We start from the raw sequence: 25159 nt of genomic DNA, 5'->3' as shown, positions 1-25159 counted from the left end.
ATCAATCATGCTGATACTATGTAATCATAACAGCATGTGCTAACAAAGGAGCGGGAGTGACGTCAGTTGTATCAGAACAAACCTACAATATATTAATACCAGTGGTGTGCAGTAAGGGCCAGCAAGGCCTTCTCTGCTGGCCTCAACATTACTAGAAGCAATGACCTACAATTCAAACTAAAATTGTTGTATGTGTTCCATTAAATTATAACTAACTAATTTAACTAATTTAACTTAATCCCAAAACCCAATTATCTCCATTTTGTAGCGTGGTTCTTGTCTGAAGTGCTTCCAGTGGTGTATGTGTATGTTAGATTTTATTTGTCCAATCCATCATGTGTTGCCATGTTAACGTAATCTGCCCATGGCCTTCAGAAACAGGTTCCCTTACATCAGGGGTCACCCGTGGGCACCAGGTAGCCCCCACGACCACATGAGGTGCCCGCAAGCCTGCTTTTCATTCAGGTTTTCAGTTAATAATGTGAGAACACTAGAAAGAAAAGTATTCTGAAACATAAAATGTGAGTTGTGGATACCAGCATTTTGTGAATGTTTTGGTAAAACAAGCATATTTGATCTGTTTGGGTTGAAATAAGGTATGAAAATCATTTCTACAAAAATAAGTAGCTCGTGGCCATTTTCATTTTCTAAAAGTAGCTCTCGCAAGAAAAAACGTTGGTGACCCCTGCCTTACATCCTGGCGAGCTTGACAGGTCGTTGTCACATACAAACTATTATCAATGAGGCTGTTTTTTTTTTTTAACCAATCAGACTTCTGATTTGACGTCTGATCTGCCTCAAAGCCAGCTTGCAGGCCCCCAGTTCTAATTGGTTGATCAGAGCAAAGAAGTAGGCCCCCTGTACTGATTGGTCGAGCAGAGCAAAACTGTTCAACTAGATAACTTAGGCCCACTGACTGAGTGTCTGACTGAGGAAACATTTCTGGTAAGTAGATGTATTTTGCTTAAAAGGTGTTATGTTTTTATCATGTTATTAGGTAAATATCGATTGTGAACTGCTTCAGATGATGTTGTAGTGTAGATGTTTGGAGTTGTCTGAACCTTTATCACCAAGACGTTTATTTACACTAGTCACATTTGGTAGAGCGCTAACTTTACGAGCACCGGTGTACCGGTGGAAATTAGTGACTGACTCAAAGTTACAAGCAGTAATGTAAGTCAGGCATATTGATGACAATGTGTCCGGGACTTATATTGGTATATTATAATTTTATGTAAATTGTGCCTATCTTACTTAATGTGCTGAAGTTACAGAGGATCAATGCCAGTCCATACTGTCAAAATAGACACCTGTTTCAGTTGACTCTGTGATACAGCTGATGTTGTTTCTTTTTCTATCTGCAGACATTCACTGATCACCTGTTGGGATGTGAAGTATAGGAATTCTTTTATCAGTCAACCGGGCCAGTGTGTGAGTGTGAGCACAATGTTATGTATTTACTGTCCACCGTGGGCAGGTTTTTCAAGATCTTCATTTACCCGCAGTGTTTCCCGTACCATTATATATGGGGGGCACCCCCCTCCCCCACGTCTCTGTCTGGACTAAAATAGTTTTCAAGCAAGGCCTGGCCAAATGAAAAAATGTATTACAACACACATTTGCTGTGGCATTTTCCGCAATGTCACGACATTTACTTCTGTCCACTGTCATTTGCTTAAGTGTGTTTGTTTTTCACCTGGAGCGTTTTTGGCTTATGTTGACATTGTTACCTGGATTTATGCTGCCTATGTGCGTGTTCCTGTATCCACCTCCCTTGGTGAGTCTTTTGTTTGGCATTGGCATTCCCTTCTAGCTTCTTCATTTGTTTGCTACTTTACATTTTTATCTAGTGCCGCTCCTTGGGAGTTCATCTTTTGTTTGAATAAAGAACTTTATTGACTGCACCAGCCACTCTGTCCTGGCATCCAGGGGTAAGATGTCACGCACCATAGCTAAACGTAACAGGGAGATTTGGACCACTGTGCAATGTATCCCTATGTCCTTCCACTTTTAATGATGCATTGGACAGTTCTTAAACTGGTTTTAGCCGTCTCAGCAATCTCCTTGTATGTTTTGCCAAATTGACCCTTCTGAAGCAAATGAACATCTTTATTCCATGACCTCAGGATGTCTTTTGAAATGGTTTAGCAACTGACAAGCTACTCGCTGCATCAGTTAGGATTAAATAACTTCTTTTCAGATGAAACATCAGCCAAGTAGTAATTATCCAAAGGGAGGCTCTTATCTATTTGGTTCAATCAAGGTAATGACCATTTTTTTGTTTGGCGGTCTGTATCACAGGTTGATATCTTCTTTTTATGGTCGCGTCCATAATTTCTCATCTGCTTTTTGTATGCAGAGCAGCGATCACAATAATTAAATGACACGTCTTCTTCATTCTGACTTTGTGGATTCATTTGCAGTACAGTAGACACCCACTTTTCACAGGGGTTACATAGCAAATGGCAAAAAAACGTGAATAATTGATAATCGGCTGCAATGTGCATTTTTATAGACTTAAAGGAAAATTGCACTTTTTCTCAGGGCATTCAATCGATCGCACCTGGACTGTTCAGGTTGTCTTATAAGACGTTTCGGCTCTCATCTGAGCAGCCTTCATCAGTTCATACTCAAAGACTAGGTTGGACACACAACAGTCAGACTAGATAGGACAGCTCTAGTATAGTTCATGCTCTAAGACTTGGTGGGACACACACACCAGTCAAACTAGATAGGACATCTGTAGTCTAGTTCATGCTCAAAGACTTGGTGGGACACACATCAGTCAGACTAGATAGGACATCTCTCATCTTGTTCATGCTCTAAGACTTGGTGGGACACACACCAGTCAGGCTAGATAGGACAGCTGTCGTATGAGAGCCTGGTCCAAGTTGCAGACCAAAGATCCAATCTACTTATTTTTTCTGTGTGCTTTACAGATATAAAAACAGATAAAAAATTTGCAACAATATTGCTTTTATTATACGAGTCTTTGCAAGGATGCATAGGGCCCTATGATTTCCGCGTTAACGGAACCACAGAATTGGCCAATAAAAACGGAATATACTGTTAAGCACAGAATTTTGCAGAAATTAACATAATGTAAATGAAATTCTGTCATTGTGAGGAGAAGGAACGTTTGTGGGGGAAAGTATTTCTCCGGCGGACCTCTCAATCGTGGCAGAATCTCCTCACAGACACTAGCTCGCCCCCTCCCGAACTAAACATGCCGAAACAGCAACCTGCAACACTGGCAAAAGTTGCCAAGAAAACTTTTAAACTCCTCTCTTATGGAGCATGATTAGAAGCTAGCAGGGTTAGCTTAGTTTAGCAGTGCACGCTAGTGCGGCTGTATGAGTGTGTTTTATCGCCAGTTAATGCAAACGAGCGTTTTATGATGCCCATGCAAGTTCTGAGTGAAATGAGGACAAGAAGCACATTTATTCTTGTTCCCTGCTCATCTTAACCATCAATACACACAACACCTGCTCTTCGCCATACACTGTCTAATTGTGTAAACAAAATAAGGGTGTCATAAAAAATATCTTACATTAACAACGCAATTGGAATTGCATTGGTGGCTACATCTTTCTTAACCACAAGCACGAGCATTACAGTTTGTTGAGGGTTTTGTATGTGCAGAGGCTCACATCCCATTGGAAAAGCTGGCCAAGCTACATATGCTTCTGAAATACTGGGAAAAAACGATGTATTGCATTAATAAATGTAAGGATTTCTGCATTTAATGTGACAAACAGGTCAACTGGAAAAACCAAACATTTACCCGCAATGAAAAAAGCATTCAGAGCCATCTAGCGTTTTGGGAGGCACACAGCGTATGGCCAATAATCACACTGGGGATAGTTCGGGCTACAACTAACAATTACTTTCTTAGTCGATTAATATGAAGCTTGCTGTTTGGATTAATCGAGTAATCGCTTAGGCCCTAGATCAAGTTAACTATTAAAGAGTATGTGAACGTCCCTCCTTTTTTACTTCCCAGTGCAGTGGGTAGGTTAAGTTGTGTGTCACATAGTTGTTGACTTGTTTGTTTGCAACCATGAATGAGGTAGTTGTCTGGATGGCTGCATGTGCAAAGCTACTTAAAACTATACTAAAACTACTAAAGGGTGATCTCAGATTGACTGGCAACAATGTCCATCACTGTTTTCCAAAGTCAAACATGATGTGTGTGAATATCTTGTTTCGCCAAAAACACAAAGATAACAGGTGTGCTTTTCATGGACGACGAAGGACATTAAAAAATATTCACATTTGAGAGGATGAAATCGGAGGATATTTATATTTTTAAATCAAAAAACGATTAACAGAATACCAAAATAGTTGTACTATTGATTGATGGCATAAATGATGAATCATCATTTACTGTTGCAGCTTTAGAGATGTATGTCAACTGGGATGTCACACTGAAGTGTGAATGAATGAAGAAACAGAATTATTTCAGTAATCTGACTAATTTAGTGCAGGGAAACATACTCACTGATAGTGAAAGTTCCCCTGCCCCTTGTGCCCCCCTGACAAAACCCCCACCCGACCCCCAGGCAGCACACTATTTGAGAAGAACTGCACAAGCCCAATCGTATCGTGCTTCACACCTATAGCATAACACATTTACTAAGAGTGAGCGCACTGATCCGCGCACAAGCATGGCACACTTCCCTCCTACGGAACAACTGGTGAGCAAGGCACCAATCCATGCACACGCACATGCACAGCGTATCCGACTCATAGAATGACCGTAATGCCATCACGCTTGCAAAAACGCTAATAATAGAACTAAAATATAGTCAAAACAATCCAAAAGTCAAACCCACAGCACACTTGTTCTGTGACTAACTATATTCATGTGAGAAATAAAGTCATATAATGAATGTGATCACTCCTCTCACAAATTATACATGAAAGTCGCCATCTTGCACAAAAGAAAGACTCCATACCACTTGAAATAAGACTGGAAATAATAAAAGGAAATTGTAGTGCAGTGCAGTAATCCCTTTGTGCTTCACATTTCGCGGCTTTACTCTATAACAATTGTTGAAACATATATTAACTAATTATGCTGTTTCGTGGTTGAATACGGCCTATCATTCGTAAAAACAAAAAAAAAGCCTATTTCAGCAAAAAAATTTTTTTTTGCATTTTCAAGCACAGAAATGCTAAATGGCGTAAAGTACAAATATAAGACATTCAGAAGATGCATTCAAAGGCTTTGTGATGATATGTACTGTACTATTCCACACTGGTCACGAGGTGCAACTAATGTTAATGTAATATTGGGTGGGACACACAAGCACCTGCCTTGATCACCAGAACAACAGGCTTTTATGGCAGTTTAGAATGATCTCACAACAGGTACAATAATCCCTAACACAGGCTACTGCTACAGCCGTAACCCATGCCAAGCTAAAAGTAAACTCTGAACACCCCACGTCACTTCCTGTCCGCTCCACACTCAGCTCCCCTCACACTGGAACACATTTACAGCAACACAGACAAGCACAAGTCCTATTTATGTTCAATTTCTCATATTACGTCTACTACATTGGGTAATTGGAGTGCAAAGATGACTATGGGGTGTTATTTCATGTCTAGAGGGCTCCAACAATGTTAAAAACATATTAAGAGGGTCGTAAACAGGTTTTTTATTATCTAACTACTAAAATATTCTATTTATAACTAAGGAATCCTATTTTGCGGAAATCACGGTCGGTCTGGAAACAATTAACCATGATAAATGAGGAATTACTGTATATGTCTTTTATTGTAACAACAAGCATTGTTGTATTGCATTAGGCACCTCAGAAATGTTCCCATCAGTACAGTAGTGGCAGATCACAACAGATGTAATTTAACGATACATTTCAACAAACAAAACAAAGAAAATAATAATGGTACATTCCAATGTGAACATCTCACAACAGGCAAAATAATCCCTAACACGGGCTACTGTTGAGGCTGTAACCCACGCCAAGCTAAAACTCAACTCTGAACATCGGCCCCAGCCCGTCAACCCCACCCCCACTCAGCTCCCCTGGCACCAGCACACATTTACAGCAACACAGACAAGCACGAGTCTTATTGATGTTTTATTTTCCTTATGATGTCTACTATATTGGGTAATAGGAGTGTAAAGGTGACTATAGGGGTGCTATTTCATGTTTGAAGGGGTCTAACAATGTTATAAATTTTATTTAGAAGGCGGTAGCTCTAGCTACAAAAATATTCCATTTATACATACGGAATCCTACTTTGCATAAATTCACTAATCCCAGTTGGGTCTGAAACCAATTAACTGCGATAGACGAGGGATTACTGTATAGAACTGATGGAACAAGCAAATGGGCCATGGCCTGAATGCTCAATGTGAGCACAGGCCAGCGGGGGCCAGGAGGGGGAGCACTGTCTAGCACAGTAGAATGGCCTGGGTGATCGCTCCCTGAGGCCCTGCACGCTGCATGCTAAAACACTTTCTCCATGTTTTTCCTCGTAATAAAGGATGTTCAGTAATATCTTTTTTAACCATGAATGTACAGTATATACTGTAGCATCCATTCTCTCTTTTGTAGAATTCAGATTTTTTGAAAATTATACGCAGCATAGAAAGATTTGTATTCATATTGTAACATATTCCTCACTTCCCAGTGGTGTAGTTGGGAAGCCCGAGGATATGGTGACACATGCTGTTTGTGACCCTGACAAGCACTCAGCAGATATCTATTATTTATCTGATCTCAGATTAGGTGTGGCGAGTGTTGACTGCAGACCTCACAATATATCTCTAACTTGTGCTTAATCGCCAGTGCAAAGAGACCCACACCGCACAACATGTGTGTTTTCTCTCAAATAAAAATAAAAACTGACCACACATAGCACATGGGCTGAAATGAACACATCCATTTCTGACTTCCATTGAGATGCTGTTACAGTACTTTTATGTAACTAAGACAGGCATGTGGTTACGCAAGCCAATACTCTTTGCTATAGTAACAAGCACAGAGGAACTAGCAACCCTGATTAAGCCTAAGTAATGAAGCACATACATACTTTAAAAGATCACTTTGAATCAATCGTGTGGGAAAATATTAGCATCATTTTTAACAGCAATAAACTTTATAACGTGTGTATGGTGGAAAGAGCACGGGGGCTGGGCGCACATCTCTCCTATCTCTACTGGATCTGTATGACTGCTTCAACGTGTTGTGACAGCATGACTGTTATTCAAACAGGGGCAGGCTATTCAGAACAAGTCGCAAAATTCCTCTCGAGCGCGTACTTGCTGGCCTCCCTTTACCATAAAAAACAAAACCCAACCTTTTACTGTCTTTTTCGTCAAGGTAACAAACCACTTTGTCACATTTTCAAAACCACTTAAGATGCCTGCTGGAAAGACAATGGTTAACTTGGCTCATGCCTGCAAGGCTCCTTATCGTGCAGGGTTTATGCCAGGTGACGCATGATATTATCATGACTTACCTTTACAACGGAACAATAACACAGTCGTTTAAGTCCACAGCTGTCGACATAAACTAGCCATTGCTTGTACATTTACATAAGGAGAACGGACGATAACAAAGGATTTTTTCACTCGCTACGGCAGTTTGTTGACATTGATACCCTCCATTATTATATTGTTTGTTTAGTAAAGGAACAATGTGTAAGGTATCCTTACATTATTTCTCTTGTGATCTGGCATTACTGTATATGATGTAAAATCTATTTCTAATTTAATTAAATGTAACTTCAATGCAATAAACAATGCTTGCCATTACAATAAGACATATACAGTAATCCCTCATTTATCTGAGTTCATTGGTTCCAGACCCAACCGTGATGAGTGAATTTCCGCAAAGTTGGATTCCTTATTTATAAATTGAATATTTTTGTAGTTAGAGCATGGAATATCTGTTTACGACCAACATTATTAGAGCCCTCTAGACATGAAATAACCCCGTAGTCACCTTTACACTCTTATTACTCAATATACTAGACATAATAAGAGAAAATAACACATAAATAAGACTCGTTCTTGTGTGTGTTGCTGCAAATGTGTTTCGGTACTGGGGGAGCTGAGTGGGAACGGACAGGAAGTGATGTGGAGGGTTCAGAGTTGAGATTTAGTTTGGCGTGGTTTACGGCCACAACAGTAGCCTGTGTTAGGGATTATACTGTATGTGTCTGTTGAGATCATTCAAACCTGCAATAAAAACCAACATTACAGTAACTTAACATTACAGAATACTACATATCAAATCTACAATATATGATGTGTGTGATATTAGCTGTACGTTTAACAATGGGAAATATCTTTAAAATCAGCGCACACTTACATGGCGCCATGGAAACATAATGATTTGATTTTTTATTTTTTTAGTAGGCACATGCAAACAAAATGACACCAACACCGAAAGTGAATAACTTCATGTTCTGCTGTTACACAAGGTTTTGAGACAGGCCTGTCTAACCGATTACTCGATTAACCCAAACAACAGGTTTCGGATTAATTAACCAAGAAAAGAATTATTAGTTGCAGTCCTAGTTGCAGTTATATAATGTTAAATTGCTCAGAAATAAGTCGCATAAAAAGTACTCTGACTGTAATCATGCTCAACAAATTTAAGGCAAAAATCATAAAAAGAGTTTAAAGCAAAAAGCATCCACATCAGCAATACTGGCCCTGTATTTGCTTGACAATAGCACGACATGACACAGAATGACAATAGCAGATCCAAACATTTCTGACTGTACCGCTCAAAACATTATCTTCATTTGTAATCCTCCGTTTACCACAACAAAATTGAAGATGGGGGGACAACAATCTGTTGTCTGCAAATACACATTCAGACCATGTCGAGAAAAAATAGCTCACCGTTTCAAATTGGTTGTGGTGAAATTTGCAGAGCTTCTGAATAAATACATACAGTAAAAACATTATTACGCTAACATTATGTGTCAAATAGTGTACTGACTGCTGCTGTTGTGGCTGGGACTCAATGAACATCCATTTGGATGCTTGCATGTGTAAGAGGAGGGGCGCCAGTGTCATTGCTCATTCATGGTTTGGGCTGCCTGGCCATTTTGTTTGGGTGTCTTTCTTCTATATTCAATATTCATAACAACTGTGTGGGGGGTGGATGAGGCATGCATTTGTGCATCTGAATATCATTTTCTGTCAAAACAAGCCGTGCTTGGTCTGACACAAAACGATAATGGGGCCTGTGTGGATGCTGTGTTGCTACACTGAACAACAACAGGATCAACCCCATGCCCACCACCCCCCATCCAATACGCTGCAATATGTGGTGCATACTCATCCTTTAGTAAGAGGCCTAATTCTATTGGTTTTTAGATGATTTGAAGAGCTGGAGCATGCTTGAAGTGAGGGGTCTGTCTATTGTTGCAACGTGCTTCATGTGGTGGCTCTCTGCGTCAAATGAAGACATGCATGTCACACACTCGTTTTCCACACCGCTATGCGCCCCCGTACATTTTAATAACCAATTCCTTGAAAAACACCATGTTCCACTTTCACTTGCGTTTCATTCGACGGCACTCACCTTGACTATTCTCAACGGATGTCACAGATGTGTCGATGCTATCCGCATCGTTGGCCGTACGAGGTGAAACCATAGACATCATCGTCTGGAGAATTTTCTCCGGCGCAAAGCGTGATGGATCAGTGGCTCTTTTCTGGGGGCTCCTTAACCTGGACATTTCTCGGGAGGTTGAAATGATCCCAGAGTCGGAATGGGTGGCGATCGGCTTCGTTGCGGGAGATTGTGCGGAGGTTTGGGGGATATGACTAGCTGGAACAATGGCAGACGACGGTGTCAAAGCGAACCTGCCGTCCGGTAAACGACGAGGCATGTCGGTATGGAGGGTCTCCCATGTGTCGGAGGCTGAGTCTGGCTTCCTGGAGATAGGCGACGCATCGTAGAGGCTGATGCGAGGTGCAGCGACAGAAAATCCAATATATACATACAAAATCAATACCACAACCGACGATATGTACATCATTAAGGACGTTAATCTCATATTCAGTCTCAGCTCTCCATGTAAGCCCCAGTATCGGTCTCTGTCAGACCTTTCCCTGAATGGATGCGTACTCCACCATCGATATCTTCCGGCGGCGCTTCATGAACCACACTCTGCAACCTACCATGTCTACCGTCCCACCTGACAGGATGTAAGCCAATAGGAACGCAAGCAGTGGGTTGAAGGCCCACCTTGTGTTAGCTGATTGGACAAACGCCACAACAATCATTAGAAGAGGGCAAAGAGTATTTTGTCCTGACAGTATAATGACCAAGTGAAACAATTGCTGTGTTAAATAGTGTATTAGAATAGATTAGATTCAAATGTATTGCCATTACACACACACGGGTACTTGTGCAGAATGACATATGTACAGAGTAATAGGCTACAGCTTGATATAATAGACATTAAAAAATACGTAATATCCAGAATGAGGTGGTGTGGCCACATTTGCAAATTCTAGTAACAGACAGTAATAAGGTGCGATGAACATACAACACCGATTGGTATAATAATGATGCATATAGATGTAATATACATATTATACAAATGCTCTACATACACTGTAGCTTGTGATAATAACAAATGAAGGTGCAATCAACACACTACTGTACACTAATGGACGTAATATATGGTACATAAGACATGGCATCAGTATATATTCACACTCAAAAGTTCAAAAGTTAACATTAATTATTGCAAACAATCTTGAAAGAAAAAAGGCTATTCATTAATAAAAATACGTATGATATAATATTATATACATTTGTGTATTTTATATATATATATATATATATATATATATATATATATATATATATTAATTTATTGTATTATTGTATGTTATTTTTTGCTATAATAATTGTAATTAAGTAATTAAAATACATTCAAATTTGGGAAGAATTTCGAAGTCTAATTATTTAAGACTAGACTCAAATCGTCAAACAGAACAATGACACTGACTGAATTTTCAAAGCTTCAAACTTTATCATCTAAACTATACACACGTGACGTTATGAGCGGACAGCTCATGGTGTTCAAATTGTTTTGTTCCTGTATATTTTGAAAAATCTGTGGCGCCCCCTATGGGCTGCTTTCAAAATGCTTTGGAAGACAAGCTACCATACGTGGTAGTTAGGATGGTCAGTCACTACCTTTACATGCACTAAAACAAGTCAATATTTTTCAAGTATATGTATAAAATAAAAACCTACCTGTTTTAATAAGTGGCAGTTTTAATGCAGGACATGATGCCTGAACATGCCACTCTGTACATCAAATTTCTGTTTACATTTGCAGCCTTCGCTTTATAGTTTAAAGAAGTATCAAAGTTTTAGACGCAACGGGAGCAGTACAGGTGCTGTTGGTGATGAGTGAAAAGTAGGATTTGTTATTTATAAATGTTTTGCGACCTTCTGAATACAGTTTTTAACATTATTAGAGCCCTCTAAGCATGAACAGCTGCAAAAGTAGCCCGTCTTAGGGATTGCGTGCCTGTTGTCAGATCATACTAACCTGCAATAAAAGCCTGTTGTTCTGGCGATCAAGTCTTGTGCTTGTGTGTCTCATCCAACATTACAGTAACATTACTGACACGTAGTGACCAGTGTAGAATACTATACAGTATATCATCACATCTTCTGAATGTCTGATATTTGTATTTTCTTTCATTTAGGCATTTTTATGATGGAAGATGCTTCATTTAGGCAAAAACATTTGCTTGAATATTAGGAGTGTCACCTGACAAGATTTCTTGTTTGGAGAAAAATTGTCTCGCGAGAACAGGGTAGCCAGAATCTCACCAGAATGTGAACTATTGCTAATATGTTTTTTTTTTTTTTTTTACCCCTGTCCTGTCCAGCCTTTAAAGCAGATAGAATTGTATAACTAAATGCCGTCAAGTGCTCAACAGATTTACTCTGCCAGAGAGAAGTGTGATATACACTTCCCCTGTCATACAAAATTTATTCGACCTTGATGCTTGTTATAAAGCAAATTTGGAGCGACCGGACCGGAGCAGGAGGGGACAGAGAAGAAGAGAAAAGGAAACGGGGGGGGGGGGACAAAAACAAAAAAAAGAGAGACAAGAGACAAGGACAACAGCAGCTACAACAACAATTGTGAGAACAACAGAAACATACAGAACGACATCAGCAAATAAATGTCCGTGACAACTATAAAGACGAACAAGGATAAAGGACAAATCAATATCAACAACCACAATGACACAGCTGTCAATGACAATCAGACATAATAGCAGTCATGAAATGATGAACTATGACAGTGATCACAATGACAATACTGCATTGAAACAGTCGCACACAATAGCAGTCATGAAATGATGAATTATGATAGTGATCACCATGATAATACCGCATTGAAACAGTCACACATAACTGTAGTAATGAAATGATTATCCATGATAGTGAATAGAATCAAAGTTACTGTAATGCACATCATTGTAAAAAAAAAAATATACATATACACATACATATACATACATACACATACATACATACATATATATATATATATATATATATATATACACACACATATACCGTACATACACACATACATATATATAGTCATACTGCTGATATCACCGTCGCTGTAATAAAACCAACAACATAATAACACCCTGGTTAACTCAGTGAGTAACGTGGGGAAGTACGTATGTACTGTGAGTGTGCATATGTACAGGTATCTCTGTATGTGAGGAAGACTTCATATATATATAAACGTGCAGGAATGTGTGGGCGTGTGATTGTCACTGAGAGTGCATGAAAGGAAAGGGGCCGCCTTCCACCTCCCAGAGAGCCCCGCCCCAAATAGCAAGGCCGGGCCCCGGCCGCCAGAAGGCCACCAGGCCCATAGGGGCAGGCAGCACAAAGATCAGTGCCCCAAGAGCCAGCCCAGAGAGCCCCCCCCCCCCGGGAAGACCAGTAAGGGGCCGAAGAGAGGTAATCCCAGCCAAGGACAGGGCGCCAGCGGGCCGGAGGACTGCCAACCCCTGAGACCAGCGAGAGATCACACCCCACAAAGGCAGACGGGTACCGGGGGCCACAAACCGGCAGGCCCAGAGACGCCTCCACAGCCGGAAAGAAGCCCGCCCGCGCCGGAAGCGCCAATTCCCGCCCACCGCCACCCCCACCCCCAGGGAGCAGAGCCCGGCCCGCCCCGGGCCAACCCCCGCCCAACCCCCGACACAGGGCCGCCCCGCCAAGGGATGCAGGAGGCACACCCTCCACCCACCCGGCGGAGGCACGGGCGGCAGAGATGTATCGCCCAGCACCTGACCCCACGGAGCAAACCCCTGTATGCCCCCCCCCCAAAATAAATAACTAAAATAAATAAATAAATAAAAGTACACACACGCACGCACATACACACTCCTACGCACCCACACACACGCACATAAACACTCCTACGCACAAACACACCCCTACGCGCACCCTCATACACACTCTTACTTACTCAAGCGCGCACACACACACACACACACACACACACACACACACACACACAGTGGTCGACTGCCCGACACCCGGAAGCCCCACCCTATCCCCCGTTGGTAACCCAAGGAGCAGAACTATTGCTAATATGAATGATAATAAACGTAATATGGAAGTGGCAATGAGCAAGGCATTATTGGAAGCGCACATTCAGTGCTTTACACACACTTTAAAACCTTGCAATGCAACCTGCCTTGATGTTCCCAGCATCAGCATCAGCGTCAGCGACACATGGATATTTTTCCAACCAAGTTGAACAGCTGCCACGTGTGTTAATATCTGAGTAGAAGCTAGAGTAATTCTACACTTGATCAAAGTTACTAGATTTATCAGATCAAAACACGTACTGCAAATGTTCAAACTTGTCTGCGCCCTTAATCACCGTTACCATTAATAACCATCAACATTGATAATGGCAGCACCGGGTCTGCTCAGAGCAGGTGTCCAGCAAGTGGCTCCCTCTCTATATTCTGGTTCTCCTGACCTCCGGAGCGGCGCAGAGACTGCCCGGAGTGTGTGTCCGACATGAAGGCGTAATGTGGCGACCATAACGCCGGTTCATAACACACATACGTAGAGGAGAGCCGTGTTGACAATTTACTTGCAATATTTAGCATTAATTAATTAATGCGCGTCGTGAAACCTGTCTTCCTGGTGAAACACACATTGGTGTCCAAACTGGGGCCATTTGTGGAACATGGCTCATTGCAGAAATAAAATAAGATAATAATAATAACAGACAGTATGAATTGCCTTTGAGAAAGTACATGTTACAAACACCAATTCCGCCACATTACAGAGTGAAAGTATTATCATTTATTATTCTCAAAAAATGTAAACAATAATAACGTTTAGCACCAATTTGTGGGACAATAAGCATTTCAAAACCTCCCTGTATGGTTTTGTGACTATGCTAAATAAAAAAGCTTGTTTGTCCAGTCATATCTTTTCATTGTTAAACTCTCATCTCATCTCGTTCTCGTAGACTCAATCTCGTGTATCTTCCCGTCTCGTGAGTTAGGTGTCTTGTGACACACCTTTGGAATATGCATATTTTTGACCAATAATAGGTCGTGTTCAAGCACGAAACAGCATGATTTATTAATTAATATATTTTTGAAAACCCATGATAAAATGAAGCAGTGGAATTTGAAGCGCGAAGTGGCAAGGGATTACTGTACTGTGCTGAGCTCAAAAAGGCCCATGTAATAAAAGGGAATAAGGGAATCATTGTATTTGTTACATTGTCTTATGCTGTTGTATTTATAAATTGTTAAATTGTTCGTTTCCTGATTTTATTGACTCAAATCTCTGCCTTTTATCGTATCTGTATCGGCAATACCTGGAAAATTTGCAGTATCGCCCACCCTAGTAGAAAAATAGAAGGATGGATTTACAGTTCACTCTAGTGTCCAAAATATGGGACTACACTAACGTGTCTTGGTAAGTGTAATATTCCGTACAGACGATAGAAGGCAGTAGAGGGATTCAAACCTCCCAGACGGAACGACCCTCAAAGCTTTACCGGAAGTTGCGCAAGACAACTAGCTAGTTACAATGGCGCCTCTAGATTTGGATAAATATGCAGAGATCGCCAAACAGTGCAAGTACCTTCCAGAAAATGACCTAAAGGTAATCTGTGCGTCTCGTAAACGCCTTTAGTAAATGCAGTTGTACTATTTCACCTAAATCGTGGGTACATGTTGAAATACGCGGTGTTAGCTTCAGCTAACAAGTAACATTTAGCACACCCGCTTCGTCTCTGCGGCCAGGAAGTGAACGTAGTTAGTCGTGTTACTAGTACGACTAATACGCAGTCACATTGATCTGACCTAGTTTGCAACAATTTTTAACATCAAAATGACCTAAAATCCGCACATTAACCCGAAAGACACTGCTGGATTTTCAGGTGGACGGCTATTGTTAATCGTCATAATATGTGGACTGTATGGCTGATGCGTTATCGCCAGCAATACACTACACACTTCATTCTCAGTGACTGTGTTCAATCTAATTAATTTAATTACATTAAATCACTGAGATGCGAGATGTAAGATCTTATGCTTCAATTCTGAACTTGAGCGGATTCAAGACGGATTGAAATAGCAGCCCTATCAACCTTTCATTTATGAAATGCTGTACATAATTGTAATGTTGAACCATATTGGGGAAAATACACATTAAAAATACACTTAAATCACAGTTAAGTTTCCTATCATTCATGTATCATTCCTGCAAACCTGCAGGAATGATCCAAAACCAAAACACCATAAAAGAAAACCAACGGGAAAGTGCTAGAAAATGTGAAATGCTGCAACCACATAAATGCTGCAGGATAGAAAACAAATGCAAAATAAAAATACAGCAAATGCCAAACACACACACACAAACGCCACAATACAACTTCAAGAGAGAAATATCTGAGGTGATATCTGTCTTTAAAGGCGGCTGAACTACTTTGCTCATTCTTTACGTAGTATCCCAGGGGTCAAGACTTAAAGATACTATTATTTGCACATACAGGAGCTTATGGAAAACATTTTCAGGGTGGCTTGCCAGTCTTGTGGCATCTGAAAACTTGGCCCTCATGATTAAGGAATTTAGTTAGTGCTTGCCATATCTGTGTCACTGCATAAGGATATGGCTGTACACTATTGTGAAAGTGTGTTTCATGCTTTGTTAGTAAACATGTTTTGAATCTGTGCCCTTTTCCCCCTACAGAGGTTATGTGACTACGTGTGTGACCTTCTGCTGGAGGAGTCTAATGTTCAGCCTGTTTCTACTCCTGTAACAGTATGCGGCGACATACACGGACAGGTGAAATCTCAAGACGAGTGCAGTGCTTTAGGGTTTTTTGCGGCCTCACTCTATCACCGTTTTTCAAAAATATATTAATTAATAGATCGTCCTGTTTTGTGGTTGAATACGGCCTAGTCCAAAAATATGCATATTTAAGCAAATGTTGCGTATTTTTTGTAAAACACAAATATAAGGCATTCGGAAGACTCATTCAAAGATGATGTGATGATACAGTATGTAGTATTCATATGTAGTATTCTACGCTGGTCACTAGGTGTCAGTAATGTTGCTGTAATGTTGGGTGAGACACACAAGCATCAGACTCGATTGCGGCAGGTTAGAATGATGTCACAACAGGCACAATAATCTCTAACACGGGCTACTGTTGCGGCCGTAACCCAACTCTGAACCCCCGACGTCACTTCCTGTGTTAGTTCATGTCTACAGGGCTCTAATAATGTCAAAGGGGGATTGGTGATCAGCTGATCCTTATATGTGAAACCGATCTTATCTACCTATGCAAGGTCTGAAGGTCAGCCACCATCCCTTAGTTCTCTGCCAGACTGAACACTAGCAATCAAGCTAAGTAGGATTGCCAACCTTCCATTGAGAATTGGAATCGTCCCCTATTTAGAAATGAAAGTATGTGTCCCATAATGAGCTGACAAGGAACACATTTTGTCCCTCATTGCCGTGGGAATCACAACTTAGTCTGTAAAATGTGGAGTCAATTGAGGACAGCTTGTCACAGGCTAAATCAATCGATGCCAGCGGGTCTAATCCCTCACCTATCAAACACCCAGCCGCTTGACTTTTCCGGCATCTTTGCAGTAGTAGATGAGTAGCTCGCCAACTAATATTTGCTTGTATTCTTAGTATTTTTATAACTGCTGAAATCAGACACGATGCTTGTATTTAAAGGTCAACTGCACTTTTTTTTTTATTTCGCCCATCATCCACAATCCTTTTGTGAAAACATGAACACACATCTTTCTTTTTTCTGTGCTATATAAAGAGAGAAAAACAGCTAGCATGAGGCAGCTAACAATGCACGTAATAGGACCCACCTATATACACTATAAAGCCCTCTAAAAAAAAAAAAAAAAAAAAAAAAACGCCAACAATGCTCTATTTGCATAATGTGACCTGCACTTTTTTTTGGAATTTTGTCATCATCCACAATCCTTAAATGAGACATGAACACATGTCTTTCTCTTTTCTGTGAGTTCTAAAGATATAAAAACAGATAAAAAAGAGACAGCTCATTACTGTACGTAATGGGACACATCTATGCCGCCTACAAAGACCGCTATTAAACACCTCCAAAAACCTCCAACAAGGTTTTATGGTTTTACTGTACACATGCTGTGACCATGTAGTGACAAGTACATTTATGATAGCATAAATGCCGGATTTTGGGCATTTTAAGCATAACACCAACACCTAGCATTAACTTTTCCAAACTCCAAAATAAAAACACAGCAGCATTGGCGGCAGCTCCAATATGTAGCCTTACTTTTTGGTAGTGGTTTGAGGTGTTGCGGGTGCAGCACTGAAGCGCTGTGGACAAGTCTGTGGTGAAGCTATTTGCTAGCCGGTGTGGTGTGGCAAGGTGTCAATACGCCAGTAACATCGTTCAATCGGTGTTAATAACAGTTATTAGCAGTGTTAATAATAATAGTAACAATGTCGCTGTAGCTTGGTTAATATGCATGTCACATTATATGTAAATGGAGCGTCGTTGGTGAGTCTTTTTCAGAAGGCTTCATGGGCGGAATACGTAATTTTCAAAACTTCTCATTTCTATTTGAGAGAACAAGCTCATGTGCAGTGCAAGTTTGCATTGTGTCATGGGTATTAGTCCGTGTTTTCCAATAAAATAAGGTAGGAACATTGAAGGTGTATGCTGTCAGTTATTAAAAATGGGTATCGGCATGTCAGGCTTTTTGGTGATCAGTAGGCCTCCCACTATAGCAGATGTTGCTGGATGATAATTACTTAAAAAAAAATGTAAATACTTTCAGTGTGATTGATAAGTGTTGCGAGTGAACAATGGCAATTGAAGAGTTCTGGATATGAAGCTAATCTATTAATTACAACAGTCACTTTTATTGCAAATGTAGATCTGAAATTGTCAAGATAGGAGGTTTTGGAGGATTGAGCACCTTTTATAGGTTTTTCAATTACTCATAGATTTTCGGCCAAAAGTGGGGATGTACTGTACATGTTTATATATGCGGTACGTGTTAATGCATTTACTAATATTGGTACTTTTTTTCTTTCAGTTTTATGATCTTTGTGAACTCTTCCGAACTGGCGGCCAAGTCCCAGACACAAATTACATATTTATGGTTTGTATGATTTCATTTGAACTATGTCTTTTATAGGGGTGTAACAGTATGCTAGAGTCGCGGGTCGGTGCTTTTTGGGTACAGTAAGCAAAACATAAAAAGTATTACCTTTTGTGTAAAACAGCTTTAATGGTTTTTAAAATGAAACGTGAAAAATGCAAACTGCAGGTCATTCTCCAATAAACATTTTAACATAAAAATCAATAAATATGAAATAATATAGCTTACATAAAGGGCATCCGAACTTAACCCTATGTCGGTGATCATTTATAGTTAAGTTACTTATAGTTCATTTACAGTTTGCCATTTTGCGCTTTGAATTTCGTGGCAGTGAAAGACCATTTACCAAGTCTTGCTGTTTTGTAGTTGAATGCGGCCTATTATTCGTCAAAAATATGCATATTTAGGCAAATGTTACTTTTTTTTTTTACCCAAATTAAGCATTTTCAAGCATAAAAATGGCTAAATGAAGTAAATGCAAATATAAGGCATTCAGAAGACACATTCAATGACTTTGTGGTGATATGTAGCATTGTAACACTAACATGGGTCACTAGGTGTCAGTGTTGTTACTATAATGTTGGATGAGACACACAAGCACCAGACTTCGCTGTAGGTTTGAATGATCTCACAACAGACACAATAATCCCCTTGTTCATATAAGAGGCGTCCAAACTTTTTTCACTGAGGGCTGCATACAGAATAATTAGATGGCAAAATTGGACGGACATCCGTGGTTTGCAAGTTTTCAAGTACAAGGATGGAGGCGAGTGCAGCTGTAAGAGTTTGAATAGTGAATGGTGATTTTATTTGTAGCAAAGGGAAGTTTCTTATTGGTTGAAGTGTACCATTAATACTTGTGTTGCCCGTGAATCCCCACTGAACAATGGCAGCACACTGCTATCACCTTATCCACTTGTCTTTGTCTGTTTGCGTATTTCATCGGGAAGGAAGGCTGTGGCTTCTCTTCAGCGCTATGACTAGCTATGAGGATTAGAACACATATAGTGTTACATCCCAAGTATCTCTGGCTGAATGTTGGTCAAATGCCTCTTCCGCCTTCAGGGAGACTTTGTTGACCGAGGATATTACAGTTTGGAGACTTTTACCTACCTTCTGGTGCTGAAAGCCAAATGGCCGGATCGCATAACACTTCTACGTGGAAACCATGAGAGCAGACAGATTACTCAGGTTTATGGCTTTTATGGTGAGTTCACATGCTCCATTTGTAAGCGGCCTCAAATGTTGTGGTTAACGCTGTATAGTAGTCAATACTGAGTGTTTGTTTTCTTTGTCCCATAGATGAGTGCCAGACCAAATATGGAAATGCTAATGCCTGGCGTTATTGCACCAAAGTCTTCGATATGCTAACAGTGGCAGCTGTAAGTATAACGGCACGATCCATTGGCTTGCTTTTCATGTCATTCATACATCACTAAAGGTGGCCTGGACTGTCAATGTTCTTTGAGCAGATAAAGATGGCAGCTGCTGCTTGAGATTTCAGTATTTTGCCATATGTAATTGTTGTATTTGCATAATTGGCCATGACGTGTGTTAGTAAAAAGTGAGGAAAAAATGTATTGATGGCAATGGTTGGCTGAAGATCCGTGCTGCTTGTCATGTGTGTCGTGTTGGAGCTCACACCTCCTTACGAGCAATGACTTGTTTTTAAATATGTTGCTGTATTAATATATAAAGCCTTCTTTTTCTATTATCTGTTGTCAGCTAATGGATGAACAGATCTTGTGTGTACACGGAGGACTTTCTCCTGACATTAAAACCCTCGATCAAATTCGGACCATTGAGCGAAACCAAGAGATCCCTCACAAAGGAGCCTTTTGTGATTTGGTTTGGTCTGACCCTGAAGATGTCGACACTTGGGCCATCAGCCCGAGAGGAGCAGGCTGGCTCTTTGGTGCTAAAGTCACAAATGAGGTTGGTTGTCTTTATTTTGATTTGACTAATTATTTCTTATTGACTAATATATTTCAGATCATCAAACAAATGTAATTATTAGTCAATGACAACACAACTGAACACAAAATGCTGTTTTTAAATCAAACTTTTTATTATTAAGGGAGAAAAAAATGAAACCCTACATGGCCCTGTGTGAAAAAGTGAATGCTAAAGCTAATAATTAGTTGGGCCACTCTGAGCAGCAACAACTGCAATGAAGCGTTTGTGATAACTTGCAGTGAGTCTCTTACAGCGCTGTGGAGGAATTGTGGTCCACTCATCTTTGCACAATTGTTGTCATTCAGCCACAATGGAGGGTTTTCCAGCATGAACCACCTTTTTAAGGTCATGCCACAGCATCTCAATAGAGAGGCATTCAGAGGTGGACTTGCTGGTGTGTTTTGGATCATTGTCCTGCTGCAGAACCCAAGTTGGTTTCAGCTTGAGGCCACGAACAGATGGCCTGACATTCTCCTTCAGGATTTTTTGGTAGACAGTAGAATTCATGGTTCCATTTATCACAGCAAGTCTTCCAGGTCCTGAAGCAACAAAACAGTCCCAGACCATCACACTACCACCACCACATTTTACTTTGGTATGATCTTTTTCTGAAATGTGGCGTCACTTTTACGCCAAATGTTATGGGACACACATCTTCCAAAAAGTTCAACTTATGTCTCGTCAGACCACAGAGTATTTTCCCAAAGGTCTTGGGGATCATCAAGATGTTTTCTGGCAAATTTGAGGCCGGCCATAAAAGAATTTTATTTTGCCCATCATCCACAATCCTTATGTTAGACATGAACACATATGTCTTTCTCATTTCTGTGCGTTCGAAAGATATAGAAAGAGACAGCTCCCCTTTACTGCACATAATGGGATCCACCTATGCCACCTACAAAGACCGCTATTGTCCAAAAACCTCCAACAAGGTTTTATGGTTTTATATGTAAATGCTGTGACCATGTCGTAACAGGTACTACATGCAAATATGTGGTGAAGCTCGTCGCTAGTCAGCTAGTAGCTACTCGGTGTGTTATGGCTGAGTGTCAATGTAAATAATAATAATAACAATGTCGTTGTAGCTTGCTTAATATGCATGTCACATTATATGTAAACGGAGCGTTGTTGGCACTTTTTCAGACGACTTTATAGGCGGAATAAGTAAGCCCCATAAATGCAGTAATGAGCTGTCTCTTTTTATCTGTTTTGATCTCTTTCAAACACACAGAAAAGAGAAAGACCTATGTGTTTATGTCTCACATAAGGATTGTGGATTATGGCCAAAACTCCAAAAAAGTGCACTTTTCCTATAATGTTTTGTTCAGCAGTGGTTTTAGACTTTAAACTCTGCCATGCAGGCCGTTTTTGCCCAATGTCTTTCTTATGGTCGAATCATGAACACTGACCTTAACTGGGGCAAGTGAGGCCTGCAGTTGTTTGGATGTTGTTATGGGGTCTTTTATGACCTCTTGGATGAGTGGCTGCGCTCTCGGGGTAATTTTGGTTGGCTGGCCACACCTAGGAAGATTCACCACTGTTCCATGTTTTCGCAATTTGTGGATAATGGCTCTCACTGTGGTTCGCTGGAGTCCCAAAGCTTTAGAAATGGCTTTTATAACCGTTTCCAGACTGCTAGATCTCAACTAATCTCAGTTAAGTTATGTTTTAAAAGGGGGCGGGGGCAATCACTTTTTCACAAAGGCCATATAGGTTTGTATTTTTTTTTCTCTGTTAATAATAAAAAGTTACATTTAAAAACTGCAATTTGTGTCCAGTTGTGTTGTCATTGACTAATATTTAAATTTGTTTGATCTGAAACATTTGAGTGTGACAAACATGCAAAAATAAGAACTCGAGCGGGGGCAAACACTTTCACACCACTGTATTAGTGCGTACTTATAAATTATTACCCATTTACGGTGAATGAGATGGACATTTCTGCACAAAAAATTTGAATCCTAATTTTTTTTTTTTACCAAAAGCCCGCAAATTTGCAGGGTTGCAAATGGCGAATCGCGACAGTGCAGGGATTTACTGAAGTCACTTCTACTCCTGAAAATGTTCAGATATGTTCTGTTCTTTTGTCTCCCACCAAAACATGCAGTTTGTCCACATCAACAATCTGAAGCTGATCTGCCGGGCACATCAACTGGTCCATGAGGGTTACAAGTTTATGTTTGATGAGAAGCTGGTCACGGTGTGGTCGGCTCCTAACTACTGCTATCGCTGCGGCAACATTGCCTCCATTATGGTCTTTAAAGATGCCAACACGAGAGAGCCAAAGCTGTTTCGAGCAGTGCCTGATTCCGAAAGGGTCATTCCGCCCCGGACGACAACACCTTATTTCCTGTAAGATGATAAAACCCACAACATTCTGTTTGAGTGCACAGACACTGAGGAGAGTGGCGGCAGCACTTGTGAGTCCTTATGAATTTTGTAGTGTAAATTTAGACTATTTACAGTGCCAACTATTGTTTATTCCCCCACTGTACATTGAAAGCCATTTATCTGCAAGTCCTTCAAGCTGGGAGTTTGCTACATGTTAAAATGTCAACATAGTTTGTTGTACACGTTTAGCATGATAAATATTCTGCAAACCAACTATAGCTTCAACTCAAGTAAAATCCACATTTAAAATTTCTTTCATGAAATAAACATACTGTCCATTGACACACACCCTTTTAATATTGCTACCTTAGCTGCTGTCTGGTGTTGATTTTGATTTTGTTTTTTTTCATGATGTGCTCTCCGCTACACAGACTATAGCTCCTTTGTTCTGAAGTCTTGTGGAAATATTTGACAGCTAAGTAAGCTGGAATCAGCTGTGGAGGTCAAATGAGCCTCGGAAAATATTCATGTTGTTTTCACGTCTGTTTTACTTTACAATAAAGATTTACTCGTGTAAATACATTTCAGGTTGTTACAAGACTTATTGTGTGAATGCTGAGAACCGTTCACACGTTAAAAAAATTATACACAATTTTTCATCTATTTATTGCTGTACTACTTGTTTCTGGCTCATTTCTTGTCAACTACTCTCACATTTCTCATCCGATTCAAACAAATCCATTTTCAAAATGTTCCACTCATTCAGGACACATTGGCTATCAGGATGTTTCAAAAAAGGTCCACATTTACTGTAATTTCACATTTACTGTGGCAATTTACTCATTGAAAATGAATGGACAATTTTATTGCTGTCCCCTAGTTAGTGGAAATTCATTTTACATTTAACACGACATGTAACATTCTGCTTATTCTGCGAGCGGCGGCATGGCTCAGGTCGTAGAGTGGTCGTCTCACCACCTGATGGTTGCTGGTTCAGTCCTCATTTGGTGAATAGATTTCAACACGTCTAGGATGTTTCTTCAGCTTCAGCATTCACATTCAATTTCTACTGAAATTGCTTCATGTAGTTTTGTAATGTTAATGTTTTAACATTTCATCTAAAACGGCGGTCCTATGCATCCTGGAAAACGATCAACCAATTACCCAGTCATGGAAAATGAGAAATAACAGTCCAGTTATCCAGGAAAACTATTCATGCTCCCCCTGCCACTAGTATGATATTTTTTTAGAATGTGAGAGGAAGCTCATGCACACACGTGGAGAACATGCAAACTTAGAGATTTGAACTAGGATCTCCTGACTGTGCGGCTCTAGTATAGATCCGAATACGTTCTAACTTCCCTGTCACGGCTGCAAAAGTCAGTTTCAGGGAAAGAATGGGAACCCGGGTCGCATGGTGGCCTAGTGGTTAGCATGTGAGGAGATCAGAATCAGAAACTTTAACATTGTACACAGTACAATGACAATTATGTGCAAAACGTCTTCAGAGCAACATTAAAGACTATAGACAAATAAAATAAAGAGACTATAAAAACAAAGCTTCCCTGAACTTGTATTCTAAAATGAGCTGCCATGTATGAATGAATAAATACATATTGCCCAGTATTTATTAATATTGCGCCATGGTTATAATACAAGATTTCACATTTGAAATATGACACAAGTTGGTTGGGTGACAAGGAACAGTTATACATTTATTATTGCCATGGCCCTGTGATACTGTACGTGCTGTTCCGTAGTCTGGTTGTGTATCGTGTGTATCGTGTACCGCCTCCCTGAAGGGAGCATTTGGAACAGGTGGTGCGCAGATCTGGGTTCAAATCCCCGTTTGGCTATCTTTGTGTGGAGTTTGCATGTTCTCCCCTTGCGATATGTTCCAGCATACCCTCGTGACCCTAGTGAGGACAGGCATACAGTAGAAGATGGATGGCGTAAGATAATGACAAAGTACCCACAACAACTATGGCATATTTAAATGTTTAAATGGGACCAGACCAACATTTGAAAATAAGGGAATTTGTCTGGAAAATACGGGAAATTCTAGACTTTGCACCAGCTGTGCTGCTCTAGCAGAAACGGAGAGATTTTTGTTTTTCATGAAAGTTAAAATACAGGAAACAGGAGGGCACTGGA

At 40.3% G+C, this 25159-nt stretch overlaps 2 protein-coding genes across 2 annotated transcripts in view; one reads left to right on the top strand and one right to left on the bottom strand.

Annotated features, from left to right (window-relative positions):
* The window catches only part of si:ch211-158d24.2 (multiple epidermal growth factor-like domains protein 9), a 62715-nt gene extending 52536 nt beyond the window's left edge, over positions 1 to 10179 (bottom strand). The window contains exon 1 of the mRNA XM_054773018.1: positions 9576 to 10179. Within this exon, the coding sequence (XP_054628993.1) occupies positions 9576 to 10053 (478 nt within the window). The 5' untranslated portion in view covers positions 10054 to 10179. The remainder of the gene's footprint in view (positions 1 to 9575) is intronic.
* Positions 10180 to 15051: 4872 nt separating this feature from the next.
* ppp6c (protein phosphatase 6, catalytic subunit) lies at positions 15052 to 23585 on the top strand. Its single transcript, XM_054774532.1, has 7 exons — positions 15052 to 15200; positions 16290 to 16385; positions 18653 to 18718; positions 19784 to 19925; positions 20021 to 20100; positions 20444 to 20653; positions 22782 to 23585. The coding sequence occupies exons 1-7, from the start codon at positions 15126 to 15128 to the stop codon at positions 23028 to 23030; spliced, it is 918 nt and encodes a 305-aa protein (XP_054630507.1). The 5' UTR covers positions 15052 to 15125; the 3' UTR covers positions 23031 to 23585.
* The last annotated feature ends 1574 nt before the right edge of the window (positions 23586 to 25159 follow it).

The sequence above is a fragment of the Dunckerocampus dactyliophorus genome, chromosome 4 (genome assembly GCF_027744805.1).
Source record: "Dunckerocampus dactyliophorus isolate RoL2022-P2 chromosome 4, RoL_Ddac_1.1, whole genome shotgun sequence".
Taxonomy (NCBI): domain Eukaryota; kingdom Metazoa; phylum Chordata; class Actinopteri; order Syngnathiformes; family Syngnathidae; genus Dunckerocampus; species Dunckerocampus dactyliophorus.
Note: the sequence above shows the minus strand (reverse complement) of the source record. Positions and strands in the feature narration are given on the sequence as shown.

Excerpts from the sequence above, each read along its gene's own strand:
- ppp6c (XM_054774532.1), top strand. The coding sequence starts at position 15,126 with ATGGCGCCTCTAGATTTGGATAAATATGCAGAGATCGCCAAACAGTGC. Across the intron at positions 18,719-19,783 it reads ACACAAATTACATATTTATG|GGAGACTTTGTTGACCGAGG; the intron begins GTTTGTATGATT and ends TTCCGCCTTCAG. Across the intron at positions 20,101-20,443 it reads ATATGCTAACAGTGGCAGCT|CTAATGGATGAACAGATCTT; the intron begins GTAAGTATAACG and ends ATCTGTTGTCAG.